The following is a 17972-nucleotide window of genomic DNA, read 5'->3' as shown; positions in this document are numbered from 1 at the left end:
GGCTCGGTCGGTTAAATACCCGACTCTCGATTTCGGCTCGGGTCATGATCTCAGGGGCATGAGATCGAGCCCTGCGTTGGGCTCTGCACTGAGTGTGGAGCCTGATTAAAATTGAACAGCAGGTAATCAAATGAGGAGAAGGGTATCATCTAATCCAGTAAATTTTAAAACAGACTCACAGGAACTGTACAACTGACCCCTTTTTTACCCCATGGAAACCGTATGGGTGAGATTCTGAGAACTCTACAAATAACCCCAAATATGGAAAGACAAAAACTGCGTGGGGAATCATTGTTTTTTCGCTCTTGTAATGGAGGGGTAGGAGAAGTTATTGCTGAGAAAGTCTGGGTGAAAAGAGGGGAAATTGATTGAGTGGTTGACTCTGCCCACATGTCAGAGCTGCTTCTGATTTGGGTTATGCCTCGACCTAGGACACTTAAAATTTCCAAGGAGAGCAGAGTCTGGATGATTTATACTAATAGGCTGCGTACTCCCCCATCTGAGTCTCAGCATATCCTCAGACTTCAGAACAGTGGATAGAACTTAAAATACCATCTTTCACACTAAAGCTAAAATGGAAGGATAAGCTAAGACAAGTTTATCTTAGATATTACAGAAAAAGAATTAAGAAATCACCTGCACTTTGCAAATGTCTGGAGAGCAATATCTATCTAACCACAAGCAAGATGAAAGAAATGATGCTATAGCTAACGCAATTATTCTATGATGGAAAAATAAAGAGGAAGAAAGCAGCATGTAAATGCTGACAACTGGTCATAGAAGAAAAATAGGGAGATTGCTTCCAACTGCTTCATGCTGCATATCAATTTAATGAGAATTTGAATTAAAAAAAAAGCGAAAGACATGAAAATAATAACAAAGATGAAATGGGAGATTACATATCTAAGGAAATGTAAAAAAATTATATACAGCAAAAACTAGAATGAAAATTGAATTACAGCTTTATAGACATTCCAGCAAATACAGGTTGAAATAATTAGTAGAGCAAAGACACCTGGAAGACAAGAGATCTAATATAAAGATAATTGCTGTCAGTGAAGTAAAGAACCTAACAAATAGGACAGATTGAAATAGCACAAGAAGTTTTAGGAAAATTGTATAGCTGTCCAACAAGATCTGATTTGATCAAGTTATTTTAGAAGTTCTTTGTCCTTTTTAGAACAAAGGACAAATTCTTGGGTGGGAAGCCTCAGGTAGTTCTGTGCCTCCTCTGGCTAGGGTCATGTTTAAGCCTTTGCCATGGTCTTTGGATGGTCAGACACTGTGATTGGAATACCAGGCCACTATGGGTGGTGGAAGAATGTACCCTGTGCCATGATGGTTATCATGATACCAGTCATCAAGGAGGAATTTGTGAGAGAGATGGCTGCAGTTCTGGAAGACATCTGTTTCTGCATTCCAGAAATTTGCCTTTGCTTATCGATTTGTCCAGGTCTTAGAACTAGTTATTCAGTATTCTGTTTTCTTGGACTAAGCTCCCACGAGAATTTTGGTGATTAGAATTTCTTATGTTTTATTGCATCAGTATTGTTCTTGACTTGTGTTTGCGTCTCTGGTTTGTGAAAAGAGTCACAACCTGTTATGTAAGATCTTTTGGTAGTTCATCTGTGCCAGGTTATCGGGACCTGCCAGTGCCTTACTGTCTCTAACAAGCTCGTGAGCTGACCTGTCATTGACTAAGAGGAGCAAAATTAATTAAGATACAGATTGAGCACCCTCCATGTCACTTGAAAGAGAAGTGAATTAAACCATCTAGAGATTTGGGCTCCCTTTGTTTTCTTTCCTCTCTTTCAAGCTTACAGAGACAGACTTGAGCATTAGGGGTATTATATGTTTTCAGAAGCCAGGCTAGTCCTCAGGAAAGACCTTCTATAGCCAGAGCTCCATAAAATTATTGCAGTGGTATGTAGTCCATTTTGTAAAGACATTACCCTGCATGGATTTTAGTTATTTCTACCTAAGTAAAATATAATACTGTGATTTTAAAAAAATAGAGAAGAAAGGAGGGAGAGGGAGAAGGAGAGAGAATGAAAGTAACTGAGAGTTCTTCAGCCTTCCAAACAGAAAAGCAAAGCACATGGAAGGAGAAAAAGTCTTACTGGCCTTGGGTTCTCCATCACAGCATTTACTACCACTGTTATTCAAGGGAGCAGCATCTGAAAAAAAAAAAAAAAAGGGAGCAGCATCTGCAAAGTCCTGATGTCAAGAAAGGATGGCTGAGATATTATACCCAGCCAAGACGTCATTCACCTGTAGAGCTAGCAAGGAGATACTCGTAAACATAAGAGAACTTAGGAGAAGGAGCACATGTGAGCGCCACCAGAAAACAACCACTTGGCAGTAAAATACAGCCAAATAAGAATTAAAGACTCAAGGAGAAGTTGTGGTAAGAGGACGATGGTGAAGAGATTGCTTCAGCTAAAATATATGATATGGAATCATAGTAATAGAGTGGAATGTGAATATTATAAACTTGGACAGGGTAAAGTTTACATAAAAACTGGGAGAAGAAATGGGAGGAAATGTAAGATTTTCAACTTTCAAAGCAGGAAGTTAATGGATTCTGTCCAAAATTAACTTAATTTTGTATGTAACTTAAAAACAAAAGTGAATCTAACTTCTAAATAATTTTTCATGTATTTTTTAAAATGTGGAATATTCAAAGAATGCAAAAAATAATAGCTGGTATTAATATAGTATTCGTATTCAATAAATGTCACTTCTTTTTTTTTAAGGTTTTATTTAATTATTCATGAGAGACACACAGAGGCAGAGACATAGGCAGAGGGAGAAGCAGGCTCCTTGTGGGGAGCCTAATTCGGCACTTAATCCCAGGACCCTGGGTCACAACCTGAGCCAAAGGCAGATACTCAATTACTGAGCTACCCAGGCGCCCCTGACTATTTTGTTTTAGATCATGTATAAAATATTTAAGACAGAAGGAAAGATTTGGAGAAGAATGATGAATACACCACCTAGGTTAGGAAGTAAGACACTGCTAATCTAATGAAAGACCCCTGCCATGCCCCCTTCCAGTCTCAAAGATAATCAGTATCTTGCTTTTGTGCTGTCATTTGTTCACTTACATATCTTTAGACTTTTAATATATACGAACATATGTTAGAGTTAATAAATTTTCTGTTTAGTTATTACAGAAACAGTATTCTGCAGTTTGATTTTTAGGCTTAACATTGTTTTGAGATTTGTGTTGAGAAGGTATTGTTTGAGTGTATTTATTTTTCACTCTAAAATTCTATTATATGGTTATGCTATCATTTATTGATCCATTTTCTCTTGATGGACATTTGTTTTATCCTTTTTTGCTTATTATATCAAGACTTTCTTATATCTTGTTTGCATAATAATGTTTTCCATAAAACAAAAAACTCAGATTAGTCAGGGAAACTTAGTGAAAACAAACATTTCTAAAGTAGAACAAAAGCATTGGTTTCTTTTGGGTTTCTTTTTTCTATTAAATTAAATACAAATTAACACCATTTATTAAAAGTATCATCTATAGCATGATCCCCTTTGTATAAATATATACTGTCAATGTATTCTCCTGTTTGTATATATGCATTGAAAAATGTCTGGTATGATGTTTACTTAATGTTTGTATTTTAAAAATCTTTAAGTGAATTCATAATAAAATTGAAATGCCAAATGATATTCTAGCTTTCTTAAAAATATGACTTTAAGAAATCAATGAGATAAAGAAAAGGAAAAGTTAGGAATTATCTTTTACTTAATCATCATTCCTTTTTCAGTACTTGTCTTCAATTTCACATGGTTAAACAAGAGAATTTATGGCAGTAAATGTCCCTTCATTATAACACAACTTGCAAGTGATTTAGACTGTGTGTCTAGAAGATGTTTTCAGGAAGCACTAGAAACTTCCAGTAGGTTTTTTTTTTCCCCTCATCCCAAGGCTGTGCAGTCCAGCCCTCCTACTCAAGTTCTGATATGCTCTGTGGACACAGCTGTGAGGTTTGTTTGTTTGTTTTCAGAGATGCCTTATCTGCATGGCACGTGTAATGAGCATCTCCCAATTGCATGATATCACAAATAGAAGAATATAAGATACTCTGTTGTGTCATTTGGGTGAAAATGTGATCTGTTTGTTTTGTAGGTATGACCTTGCTTCTAGGGAGTGGCTTGCCTTGAACCGTTCTGTGAACAGTGTGGTTGTCAGATATGGCCATTCTTTAGCATTATACAAGGTAAAATGTCTCCATTTTGTACCAGGCTAGAAACTCAAGTCTTCCACACTTACTTTATTGTATTATGTGGTTGAAAAGCTATATAGTATTGGGGTTTTGTCTCTAAGGTTTTTTTCTTGTGTAAAATACACATAACGTAAAATTGACTGTCTTAACCATTTTAAAAAAAATTTTTTTTTTTATTTATTTGAGAGAGAGAGCATGCATGCCCAAGCACAAGCAGTGGGGAAGCGGGGAGAGAGGGAAGCAAACTCCCTGCCCAGCAGGGAGCCTGACATGGAGCTGGATCCCCAGAATCCTGAGATCGTGACCTGAGCCAAAGGCGGGCACTTAACCAACTGAGCCACCCAGGCGCCCCTGTCTCAATCATTTTTAAGTATACAGTTCAGTGGTATTAAATACATTCCTAATTATAACTATCACCACCATGCATCTCTGTAATTATTTTCACCTTGTAAAACTACAACTCTTGCCCATGGAACAATAATTTCCCATATCCCTTCTCCCCTCCTGCCCCCGCCCCAAGTCCCTGGGAACCACCATTCTACTCTATGTCTCTATAATTTTAACTTCAGTTTTGGTTTTTAGTTAAAGGGAAACTTTCTATTATGGAGGAGTGTATATAACTGGCTAAGTTGTAAGTGGAAAATTGAAGTTGAAACCAATTTAACCTGACAGATTTTAATGGATTGAAATTGTACCAGGATATTATGATTGTCGTACTAAATGGTTAAAAATTAATACTGTTTAAATTAGCTATTATGTTAATGAGCGGGTTTAGCCAAGAATAGCCACATTGCAATATAGCTGAATAATCACTTTCATTTCCTTTTTTTTTTTTTTTTGGATTATGGGAGGGTGAGGGAACTCTTCAACTTAATTTTTCCAAGCCATTTTATACAGTAAGAGATCTCATATGAGGAAGTCCAAGAACAGTGGTGAAGTGTTGGAGATACAGAGTATGATGTTTTATTTTGTGCCTTTCATTCTTCTCTTAATAATTCACTGAAAGGTACATTTTTTACTAGCACTTCTTTTTTTTTTTAATTTTTATTTATTTACGATAGTCACAGAGAGAGAGAGGCAGAGACATAGGCAGAGGGAGAAGCAGGCTCCATGCACCGAGAGCCCGATGTGGGATTCGATCCCGGGTCTCCAGGATCGCGCCCTGGGCCAAAGCAGGCGCTAAACCGCTGCGCCACCCAGGGATCCCTACTAGCACTTCTTAAGCTAAGAATAATATCGAGGTTTTGAACTTCTCTTTTTCATTCTTAGATTTGATGCTTTTGATGTTTTTTATAATTCTGTTTACATTTTTTCCCTAGGATAAAATATACATGTATGGAGGAAAAATTGATTCAACAGGGAATGTGACCAATGAGTTGAGAGTGTTCCATATTCATAATGAGTCATGGGTATTGTTGACTCCCAAAGCAAAGGAGCAGTATGCAGTGGTCGGACACTCAGCACACATTGTCACATTGAAAACTGGCCGAGTAGTCATGCTGGTCATCTTTGGTCATTGCCCTCTCTATGGCTATATAAGCAATGTACAGGAATATGACTTGGGTAGGTATTTTTTTTTTCTAGTGGATCATTTTTGAATGTCAAATTTAAAACCTTTATGCTTATTATTATGACTGTTTAACAAGATTCCACCTAACTCTGACCCAGTACTTTGTCTTGGAATGCAGTTAATGTTGTTGTGTTACCAGTGAAATTCAGATTATTGTTGCTACTATGTAGGATATACTTGTTACCGTCAATTTGGTGAGGAGTCAAAGATGGCACTAAATGCTTTCAGTGTTTTTTTTTTTTTTTTTTTTAATGCTTTCAGTGTTGAGAATAAATAAATAAAAACAGTTTGGAACAACAAGTATTCTGAAGAAATAAAAATTTAGATAACCCTTGAGGAATTGGTTTAATGGACCATGATTTCCCCTTAGTGTGTAATCTTTCCATTGGTTAAATTTTATTATATCTCTTGTGGTGGTATGGGAGCATCACCTATAAATTGATAGTTTGAGAAAGTAGGTCCATAAAGTATATCTGTATATTGGTCACTGAAGGTCACGGGGTATTAAGTGTTCAATTGCAGGAAATCTGAGTCTTTTAAATTTAATTATTTTCCTACATGATACATTAGAACGTTTAACAGATTGATGTTTGGCCACCTGGCTTTGTTAATTTTTTTTGTATATTTTTTTATTGGAGTTCGATTTGCCAACATATAGTATTAACACCCAGTGCTCATCCTGTCAAGTGCCTCCCCTCAGTGCACGTCACCCGGTCACCCCAACCCCCCGCCCACTTCCCTTTCTACTACCCCTTGTTCGTTTCCCAGAATTAGGTGTCTCTCATGTTATGTCACCCTCTGATATTTCCCACTCATTTTCTCTCCTTTTCCCTATAATCCCTTTCACTATTTTTTATATTCCCTGAATGAATGAAACCATATAATGTTTGTCCTTCTCCGATTGACTTACTTCCCTCAGCATAATACCCTCCAGTTCTATCCACGTTGAAGCAAATGATGGCTATTCGTTGTTTCTAATGGCTGAGTAATATTCCAATGTATACATAGACCACATCTTCTTTATCCATTCATCTTTTGATACGGACACCGAGGCCCCTTCCACAGTTCGGCTACTGCGGACATGACTGCTAGAAACATTGGGGTGCAGGTGTCTCGGTTTTTCACTGCATCTGTATCTTTGGGGTAAATCCCCAGTAGTGCAATTGCTGGGTCGTAGGGTAGCTCTATTTTTAACTCTTTGAGGAACCTCCACATAGTTTTCCAGAGTGGCTATACCAGTTCACATTCCCACCAACAGTGCAAGAGGGTTCCCCTTTCTCCACATCCTCTCCAACATTTGTTGTTTCCTGTCTTATTAATTTTCACCATTCTCACTGGTGTGAGGTGGTATCTCATTGTGGTTTTGATTTGTATTTCCCTGATGTCAAGGGATGCGGAGCATTTTCTCATGTGCTTGTTGGCCATGTGTATGTCTTCTTTGGTGAAATTTCTGTTCATGTCTTTTGCCCATTTCATGATTGGATTGTTTGTCTCTTGGGTGTTGAGTTGGATAAGTTCATTATAGATCTTGGATATGTCATTTGCAAATATCTTCTCCCATTCTGTAGGTTGTCTTTTAGTTTTGTTGACTGTTTCTTTTGCTGGCTTTGTTATAAGATTTAAATAGCCTTCCTTTAAAAATAAAAAGATAAAAGAAATTTTTAAGTGTCAAGTCTCCTGAAATCCCTTATTTAAACTAATTGGTTATTTTAAGTATTAGAGTAGGAGCCTACAACATTTGCCTTTAACTGTTTTCCTCTTCTAGCTAAGAACACATGGAGTATATTACCTACCCAGGGTGCCCTTGTCCAAGGGGGCTATGGCCATAGCAGTGTCTATGACCGAAAGACCAGGGCTCTATATGTTCATGGGGGCTACAAGGCTTTCAGCGCCAATAAATACCGGCTCGCAGATGATCTCTACAGATATGATGTGGATACCCAGATGTGGTGGGTGCTTTTTCTTGAGCTTTTACTCTAAGGTGTGAGTTCTGGCACTCATCGGGAAAATATTGGGCAATATTTTTGTTTTCAGGCCTAGCAGATTATTCTCTTCAGTGCTGTAGATAGAGAAATTGGGATGGGAAAGAAGCAGAAGGTCATAATGTAGCCAGTATTTATTTTGTAGCATTATTTTATAATTTTGTAGTAGATTGATTAGAAAATTGATTAGAAAATGCTTGATATTTTTTTGACTGGTTTTTCAATTTTCACATTCTCCATACCTCTATAAAATTTTAGCTGGTCAAAATCCTGAGGAATAAATTGTTCTACAAAGCTGTAACGTACGCACATTGCTATAATTAAGTAAAATATATCCATTTTTTAACCTTCTCTTGATGACTAAGGTGTCATCATTGGGGTTAGCTAGTGGCATCGTTGCATGACATCATCAAACAGAGATGGTCTCTTCCCTCTGCTATAAAGTGAACTATATAAAGTATGCTAATTTTAACAAATGTAAAGCAAATTTATTTATGAAATGATGTCATTATATAAAGCAGTGGTTTCTCTTCTTTCTTTTTGTATTTCTTTACATATTTGAGACCATGCTGTAGATATCATTTTACATTCTGTCTCTCATTAAAATGTCTGTCATTTTTACAGGCTGTGTATATACTCTGTCATGTGGATGTACAGAGACTGGGCAGTTGGAAGTTTTGGTTTCTAGCCTTTGTCTTATTATTAAGGCATTGCATATAAGCTTTTGTCTCTATTTTTTGTGATTTCTACCCAGAAACTGGGATTATAACATATTCAGACCTTATGACTGAATACTCTTAAGACTCTTAAAATGTTTTATTAAAATTCTAATAAAAATTCTAATTTTAATAAAAATTCTGGTAGGCCTAATTTAAGATTTTACTATTTGTTGTTGAGAAAGTTACTTATATAGAGAGAAAAATCTAGAAGTATTTGCACATTTGGATCTGAAGTTTAAAAAATGGTTGTGTTTGTATTAGCAAATAGATGATAAACATTCTACAAAACTAACCTTGTATTTATTATTTTTAAATAAACTCAAAAGGACCATTCTTAAGGACAGCCGATTTTTCCGTTACTTGCACACAGCTGTAATAGTGAGTGGAACCATGCTGGTGTTTGGAGGAAACACACACAATGACACATCCATGAGCCATGGTGCCAAATGCTTCTCTTCAGATTTCATGGCTTATGACCTTGGTAAGTTTCCCAAAGCCATTTTAACTTCAAGAATCTTTTTTTTTTTTTTAAGATTTTATTTATTTATTCGTGAGATACACAGAGAGAGAGGCAGACACACAGGCAGAGGCAGAAGCAGGCTCCTCAATGGATCCCCATGCGGCTTGATCCCCAGACCTGGGATCATGCCCTGAGCCGAAGGCAGACACTCAGCCGCTGAGCCACCCAGGCGTCCCTTCAAGAATTTTTATCTATAAGCAACATTTTTTCTTTCCTTTCCTTTCCTTTCCTTTCCTTTCCTTTCCTTTCCTTTCCTTTCCTTTCCTTTCCTTTCTTTTCTTTTCTTTTCTTTTCTTTTCTTCTTCTTTTTTTTTTTTTTTTAAGAGAAAGAGCAAGAGCAGGAGATGGAGGGGTAGAGGGAGAGGAAAAGAAAGAATCTTTAAGCAGGCTCCATGCTCAGCACAGAACCAGACTGGGGGCTTGATCTCATAACCCTGAGATTATGACTAAAGCCAAAATCAAGAGTTGGATGCTTAACCAGCTGAGCCACCCAGGTGTGCCTGTAAGCAACATTTTAAAACAAACTGAAAATAGCACTAGTTAAAAATGGTCAGGCCATTTGAAAGAGGTCCAAATGGTATTTTTTAACATTCATGTGGCAAATATTGTAAATCTATTTTTTGAAAAAGCATTACTAATGTATTAGGTTCTTGTTTATGTTTCTTATGTTTTTAATGTATTTGATTTCTTTTTAAAAAAAAATATTTAAATTTAATTTGCCAATATATAGTAAAACACCCAGTTCTCATCCGATCACATGCTCCCCTTAGTGCCTGTCACCCAGTTACCCCATCCCCCCCTCCAGCCTCCCCTCCGGCAACCTTTTGTTTGTTTCCCAGCATTAGGAGTCTCTCATTGTTTGTCTTCCTCTCTAATTTTTCCCCACTCAGTTTCCCTCCTTTCCCTTATACTCCCTTTCACTGTTTAATATATTTTTCTATATTAAGTTCTTTTAAGTGAAATCACTCCCATTAATTGGTTGGATGTTAATTTTTGAGGGTGAGTTGGGTGACCAGCCTCTCCTATGTTACAGGTGAATGCCTTATATAATAGTTGTATGTAGTTGTGACCACTAGCATTACGTTAAGTTGGTTTAACTAATAGCTTTATCTCATTCCCTAAAAAACATATTCCTGAAGTAATACTTTGACTTGGAATTTTATTTTATTTATTTTTAAAAGATTTTATTTATTTATTCATGAGAGACACAGAGAGAGAAAGAGGCAGAGACACAGGCAGAGGGAGAAGCAGGCTCCATGCAGGGAGCCTGACATGGGAGACATGGGACTTGATCCTGGGACCTCAGGATCACGCCCCCAGCTGAAGGCAGGCGCTATACGCTGAGCCACCCAGGGATCCCCTGACTTGGAATTTTAAATTTTTTGGTGTGGTAATATATTTGACCATAAGAGGGCAGTATTTGTTCATGCAAAATAAATACGAGAAATTCTCTTGTGCAAGTATCATCAATTTTTTTTTTTTTTTTTTAACAGATGTATATGTGCCCACCCCTGAGCTTGGGGATTATAAGATGAGTAAATTACAGAGCTTGGCCTCATAATGGTGGAGGCAGAGAACTGAGCAGACAATACAATTGCAATTCAGGGTGTTACTTGCTCTGAGATGAATATCTGACAGTATCTGTGGGCATGCCTTAATTCAAGAGAGTAAGAGTTATGGGCAGGGAAAGCCGTCTTGAGTAGGGTCTGGATTCTGAGGAAGTCAGCTAGGTGAAGTTAGGTAACACTTCCCACGTGAAGCAAGCCCTTGTACAGAGACACAGAGGGAAAAAGAGACCCTACCACATACTTGAGGCCTTTGAGTAGTTTTGGCTCTATCAGTTGCACATCAAGGAGAAATGGCTTCCAGCAGAACTAGAGAAGAAAGCAGCTACCAGTCTAGTCAGATCTTGAGAGACCTGTTATGTCATGCTGAGGAGTTTGGGGTTTTGAAGAATCTTACAGAAGAGGTCATAGGATATTTGTACCTTAAGAAGATCTTTTTGTGGCATTGTGGTGAGTAATTGGGAAGGGGCAAGATAGGAGTTAGGAGGCTGTTGCAAAGTCCTGAGGAGTGTTGGAACCAAGGCTGTTGAAGTGGCAGTAAGGGTAAAGAGAGAGATGGGTTTGAGAACTGCTGGGAACTTGAGGATTGTTGGGGTGCACATCTTTATGGCCAGGTAATTGGTGTGGCCGTGGTAAATGGTGCTTTTTACCAAGGCTGGAAGTAGAAAGAGAGGGTCTGGGTTGGGAGGAAGGGAGTAATTTGGGTTTGGGGCCATGTTCAGCTGGAGATGACTATGGGACCGAGCCATACCAAAGTCATTGGGAAGCCCTACGCAAGGGTGAGCCTCTAGGGAGCATGTATGATCAGGGATGAGCAGAGAGCCAGAGAATGGATGGATAAAGCAGTCTGAAGGAGAGTGAACACTATGCAGGCATATCAGAGAAGCAGGAGGAACTTAAGGTAAGATTGGTGACCCATGAGAGAGTGGTTAATAATGGCTGCAGAGGACTTAAGGAGAACAAGGACTGGAGAGCCTTTTGTTTTTTTTTTTGTTTTTTTTTTGGAGAGCCTTTTGGATTTAGCAACAAAGATGTCGTTTGTTAGCCTCTAGACAGGGAGGAGTAATCCAGACTGCAATAATGTAAGATGAGATGTACACCATGAATGTTGACTATTTTAGTAAAAAAAAAAATAACCCCCACTTTCTTTGTGAAGGGAAGAGAAGGCATAATGCTGTGTTAAAAGTCAGGTGTAACAAAAGGAAGGAGTCCCTGCCACCCTGTGGTTTTAGGAAGGGAAACAAAGTGGGTGGGCAGAAAGCTATGAGAGTTGATGGCCTCTTCTCCATGTGAAGAAGACCACAGAGTCTAGGCTGGGGAAAGGAAGTGAAAGCTGCTGTTAAGGTTGGGTAAAAGTCTGGACCAAGTAAAATGGTTGCTTAGTGAGTGTGAATGTATGAGTGTTTCAGAGAGGGAGTGTGAGTGAGGTTAGCAGGGTACTGCAGTGCTAGTTGGATTAAGGTCCAGAAAAGAATTGATAGCATGAATCAGAACAAAGGAAAATCAGTAGATCCTAGGTGTTCTAAAAAGGAAAGGACTGGGACGCCTGGGTGGCTCAGCGGTTGAGTGCCTGCCTTTGGCCCAAGGCGTGATCCTGGAGTCCTGGGATCGAGTCCCACATCAGGCTCCCTGCATGGAGCCTGCTTCTCCCTCTGCCTGTGTCTCTGCCTCTCTCTGTCTCTGTGTCTCTCATGATTAAATAAATAAAATCTTTAAAAAATAAAAAGGAAAGGACTTTTAAAACATTAGATGAAGTTGGAAATTTATTTATTTATTTATTTATTTATTTTCATTTTTTGCATGTATTTTCCTGTTTTACCTACTGAATTTGGACAAATCAATATGGAGTGGAAAAAATTATGAAACCCACATATTTTACTTAAATGAGTTTTGCAAATTATAAAATTTCTTGTTAAGAAGCGTTTTAGTTAAAATTGATGGGCAACAGAGTGAGTGATGTGAGTATCATGGATGTTAGATGCATTCATGAATTAGAATTACTGTATCGTCCTACCCTTCTTCCATGCCCTGCTCCTCTGCTGTTGCCACATTTTACCTCAGAAATAATGGTGTGATTAAGAAAAACCAAGAAATACATCTTATGAGGTTGTACTTGTCACAGTCTTCTCCCCAAAGAAGATGCCAGTTCCTACTGATCTTGAAGAGTGGTTCTTTCTGAAATGTGTTTTTCTTGCTCCTAGCTTGTGACCGCTGGTCAGTGCTTCCCAGACCTGATCTCCACCATGATGTCAACAGATTTGGCCATTCAGCAGTCTTACACAACAGGTAGATGTTAAAGAAACACTTGCTCCTTTTCTCTTGTGTTTAAAATGAAAATGAAGTTGAACATGAAAAAGTGGAATGGGACTTACATATTATTTGGAGGATTCCCTCAACCCATTAGTATTTTTGCAGAATTATGTAGGTATGAATTTCCTGATTTATATTTAAAATATCTGGTGTGGATTTACTTACTTATAATGCCAAGTTTGTTGGGTGATTTTGTTAGCATGTAGGAGTATGCCATGTTTGGTGCTATCTGAATGCACGGGACAACAAGAGTTACATGCAGTTACTATCTTATGCCCTCTGCTATTCACTGTTGTTTGTGGTACTTGGGTTATCAGGTTTCTCATAGTTGTATCTGAGTGGTAATGAGAGATTTAAAAAAAGAGAGGGCACTTCAGATGGAGGATAAGATAGAGGAACAGAGATGGGGAGATTGTGAAGATTCATATAGATAAATCTGTAGTCTTTGGGTATTCTGAATTCTGTATTTCATTTCATTGCATCCCTCATCGCTCAAAAAGGCCTGGCCTGAGCTAAATAAATCTGCCCCAGGAGAAGGAAGATCCAGAATGGCCACTCTGCCTGTTCTTCACAGTTCTTCTCTGATTTAGGGCAGCCCGGGTGGCTCAGCAGTTTAGCACCGCCTTTGGCCCAGGGCATCATCCTGGAGACCTGGGATCGAGTCCCACGTCAGGCTCCCTGCATGGAGCCTGCTTCTCCCTCTGCCTGTGTTTCTGCCTCTCTCTCTCTCTCTCTCTCTCCTCTCTGTGTATTCTCATGAATAAATAAAATCTTAAAAAAAAAAAAAAGATCTCTGATTTGTTGGGGCACCTGGCTGGCTCAGTTGGTAGAGCATACATGAGAGACACAGAGAGAGGCGCAGAGACACAGGCAGAGGGAGAAGCAGGCCCCATGCAGAGAGCCCGATGTGGGACTCGATGCCGTGTCTCCAGGATCAGGCCCTGGGCTGAAGGCAGCACTAAACCGCTGAGCCACCGGGGCTGCCCCCTGGTAGAGCATACAATTCTTGATCTCAGGGTTGTGATTTTGAGCCCATATTGGGTGTAGAGATTACTTAAAAATAAAATCTTAAAAAAATAATAAAAATAAAGATTTGTGATTTGTTAAACAGCCTAATCATGTTCTTAATTTTTCCCATTTTGTTTCAGCTTTTATGAATGTTGCTTATTTCACCTAAAATTCTGAGCCTTATCAGTCCTAAAACTATTTAGATGCTATAATGCCTACATTATGTTAGGTTTCCTTTGGCTTTCAGAATTTCTGTTATGATGCAAGATGAGATGAAGACCTGGAATTAGGAAAGATGAGCCAGCAACATGTCTTGGGGATTTCAGGAAGGAAGAATTGACAGAATTCAATTTATTCAAAATAAATTGAGAATTTAGATGTTGGGAAAAGGTGACAACTTTTTAAAGTACTCACTTAGCTGTAATTTAGTGATAAATGTGGTTTTTCTGTGAGAACATGTGATAGTATAGACTGAAACCGTTATTAATTTGAAGTGTCATCTTAAATTGTAAGTTGATACTTCCTCAGTGAGGAAAACCTTGAAGTTTTCTAATGAGTACCTCTTAATGCTTTCATCTGAAAAGCAGTGGGGCTATTTTTTCATCATCTTGCCTATGGGTACCTGGCCACTGCTTTATTCATCTGCCCTCTTGGTTCTCCTAGTACAGGATTTGGCACATAATAGGTGTTAGCTAAATTGTGGCAGCTCTTAGTATGGTGGTGGTAATTAGCAAATAAATGGATCTTCTATTAAAACATTCTGAGGTTTTATACAAACTCAAAGAAGATTGCCAGTTTCCATATGATATAGTTTAACCACTATTCAAAATTAGTAATGGCTGCCTGACTTATAATAATGTTTTCATTTGTTGTGTAATTCCACTGGTATGTTTGGGCCTATGAATAATCTGTGTGTGTATGGGGCAGAGTTGGAGGGGGCAGCAGATGATGAGAGAGGCCATGGCTAGTTTCAGTTTTTGAAAGAATTTACTGAGAGAGAAACTTTGATTCATACCATTTCTTTGTATTCCAAGTGATGGATCCACAGCATTGGGTCAGCCATGCCGCACTTTGTTGCTGTTTTTGTGAGGGGAGTGGGATGAAGAGCTGGCTGTGAGGCACCGGGGCTGCGGAGATGCAGCTGTTCCTTTCAGTTGCCTGCTCCAGGCCTTTTTTTGAAGGGCTCTGTGTACCTCACATAGCCTACGTATAACCAGATGGATTCAGAATTGCTGAAAACACCAGCTGTTTTCAGCTGGGAGGGGGATAGAGCTTACTTGGTTTAAGCAGCAGATTGACAAGTTGAATCCAGACTGCTTAACACAATACTAAACCAATAGACTAAAGATTAAACATGAAGTTCATTTTTGGTAATTGAAATGTGTCCATTTTTAGATATAACAGATGCTTAGAGAGCCACAAAATCTCTATGTTTTAATAAGTTAGTCTTGTGTATATTTGAAGGAAATTGAGATAAGTGAGAGTGAATTACTTGATGCCTCACTGTGAGTTAGTTCTAAACTTCCTGGCAGGTCATAAGATCTCAGAGTTGGAAGAGATCCTGAAGTCATTTGTTCAAAACTTCCACTTAATGCAGTTATCCTCTTTAAACATGTCCAGGGATGGAGAACTCACCTAAGAAGGAAGCTCCTTCCTTTTCTGTACACATCAGTTATTAGCAAGTTCTCCTTTATATTTTCTAGAATCCTCTGTTCTGTCTTTTGTGCCAAACTATTTTGTTTCTGTTCTTCAGATTTTCGCAAGAGATTATTATATGTAAGGATAGTGTTATGTCTCCTGCCTATACAGTCCCCAGCCTAACTCTTCCTTTAGGTTCTAATCTGGCACAGTGGTTGACAGGATTGAGGATATCCCAGCAAATGTCACTCCACAGGCAGAGAGATACCATGTATATGGCAAATATGGCCCAGTGTTCTCCATGATACAAACTGCATCATTTGGTGGTATTGGCCTCCCACAATAGCATTTTAAGAACTTTCCTTGGAGCTACTACACAATTGCTTTTGTTTTAAATGTGTGATTCTGCATATATGACCTGTTACCAGCTTTATTGAAGTAGAGTTGTACACAAAAATTAAATATACTTAAAGTGATAACTTTGATAAGTATACACTTCTGAAATCATCACCACAATCAGGATAACATATCCCTCACCCACAAAATGTCCTTGTTCAAAAATGTCCTATATATATTCATGAGGGATATTGCTCCATAGTTTTGTGGGGTGTTTGTGATACATTTGTCTGATTAATACTGGACAGAATAAGTTGAGAAATATTCTTTTCCCCTCTAGTTACGGGAAGGATTTGTAAAGGATTGGTATTACACTTTAAATATTTGATGTTCGGTGGAATTCTGGGACTTGGTGGAATTCATCTGGGTCTGGGGCTTTTTTTGTGGAAAGATTAAAATTTCAAATTCAGTCTTTAGTTGTGATAGGTTTATCTGTTCAGATTTTATGTTTCATGCTAAGCAGGTTTTTTAGGTGTGTGTTTTTTAAATTGTGATAAAATTTTTATAACATAAAATTTACCATCTTAACCATTTTTTAGTGTATGGTTTAGTGGCACACATTGTAAGTACTACCGTCACTGCCATTCATCTCCTGAACTGTTTTCATTGTGCAAAGCTGAAACTCTACTCATTAACCAATAACTTCCCGTACTACCCTGCTCCCTCTCTCTTTGGCAACCAGCATTCTATTTTCTGTCTTTATGAATTGATTACTTTAGGTACCTTTAGTTGGAATCATACAGTATTTGTCCTATAGTGGCTAGCTTATTTCACTTAGTATAATATTGTTAAGGTTCATTCATCCATGTTGTAGCAGGTGTCAGAATTTCTTTCCTTTTTGAGTCTAAATAACATTCTTGTGTATGTGTACCGCATTTTGTTTTTCCATTCTTCTATCAGTAGATGCTTGGTTTGCTTCCAACTTTTGCCTATTACAAATAATGCTGCTATAAACATGGATGTACAAATATCTGCCTGAGTCCTAGCATTCAGTTCTGTTGAATATATACCCAGAAGTAGAATTTTTAGATCAGATTATAGTTCTATTTTTAATTTTTTGAGCAATTAGTTTTGATAATAGGAATTTGTTTCATTTAAATCATCTAATTTGTTGGTATAAAAGCTCCTAATATTTCTTTATATGCTTTTTAATCTCTATAAAATCAATGATGATGTCCCTTCTTCATTTCTGATTTTAATTTAGCTTCTGTCTTTGTTCTTGGTCAGTCTAGATAAAGGGTTGTCAATTTTCTCGATCTTTTCAAAAAACGAACTTCTGATTTCATTAATTTTTCTCTGTTATTTTTCTGTATATATTTTGTTTATTCTCTATATCATTTTCTCCCTTCTGATTGCTTTGAGTTTAGTTTGTTTTTCTTTTTCTAAAGGTGGAAGCTTAGATAATTGAGTTTAGATTGGTTTATTTGTTGTTTTTTTTTTAACATCTGTATTTAAAGCTGTAAGTTAGTCTCTAAGTACTACTTTAACCCTATCCCATAGATTTTGAAATGGCATATTTTTGTTTTCATTTAATTAAAAATATTTTCTAATTTCCCTTGTGATTTCTTCTTTGACCGATAAGTTATTTAGAATATGTTGTTTATTTTTCAAATATATGTGGAGTTCACAGATTTCTGCCTATTGATTTCTAATTTAATTCCATTTTGACGATCAGAGAACATACTTTGAAGATTTCCTTTCCTAAAACAAAACAAAATGAAACACTTACTGGGGGTTTTTTTTTGCCCCTGGATAGAGAATTCTTATTTGACTTTTTCTTTCCATTACTTTCAGTTTCTCATTCTTATGCATTCTGGCCTCCATTGTGTCTTAGCTATTAATATTAATGTGATTCTCTTATATGTGGTGAGCTATCCTGCTTTTGTTGCTTTTAAGATGCCAAGGGCAGGTGCTTAACTGATTGAGCTGCCTGGGCGCCCCTGCATATATTGTAACATTTTGTTGAAAAACAGACCTTTTAGATAATATCAGATGTGGATTCTGATTCCCCCACCAT

General features: G+C 37.7%; 1 protein-coding gene across 4 annotated transcripts in view; it reads left to right on the top strand.

The window, feature by feature from the left end:
- Positions 1-17972, top strand: part of ATRN (attractin) — a 161557-nt gene that overhangs the window by 62537 nt on the left and 81048 nt on the right. For all 4 annotated transcript variants that reach the window (XR_007405710.1, XM_025469459.3, XM_049100733.1 and 1 more), the window contains 5 exons: positions 4151-4241; positions 5567-5810; positions 7583-7766; positions 8845-8999; positions 12805-12889. Coding sequence is in view for 3 of the 4 variants with exons in the window: in XM_025469459.3 (XP_025325244.1) it covers positions 4151-4241; positions 5567-5810; positions 7583-7766; positions 8845-8999; positions 12805-12889 (759 nt within the window). In the remaining variant the exon portion in view is untranslated. The remainder of the gene's footprint in view (positions 1-4150; positions 4242-5566; positions 5811-7582; positions 7767-8844; positions 9000-12804; positions 12890-17972) is intronic.

The sequence above is a fragment of the Canis lupus genome, chromosome 24, assembly GCF_003254725.2.
Source record: "Canis lupus dingo isolate Sandy chromosome 24, ASM325472v2, whole genome shotgun sequence".
In the NCBI taxonomy this organism is placed as follows: Eukaryota; Metazoa; Chordata; class Mammalia; order Carnivora; family Canidae; genus Canis; species Canis lupus.
The sequence above is the reverse complement of the archived record's forward strand: the minus strand, read 5'-3'. Positions and strand labels throughout refer to the sequence as shown.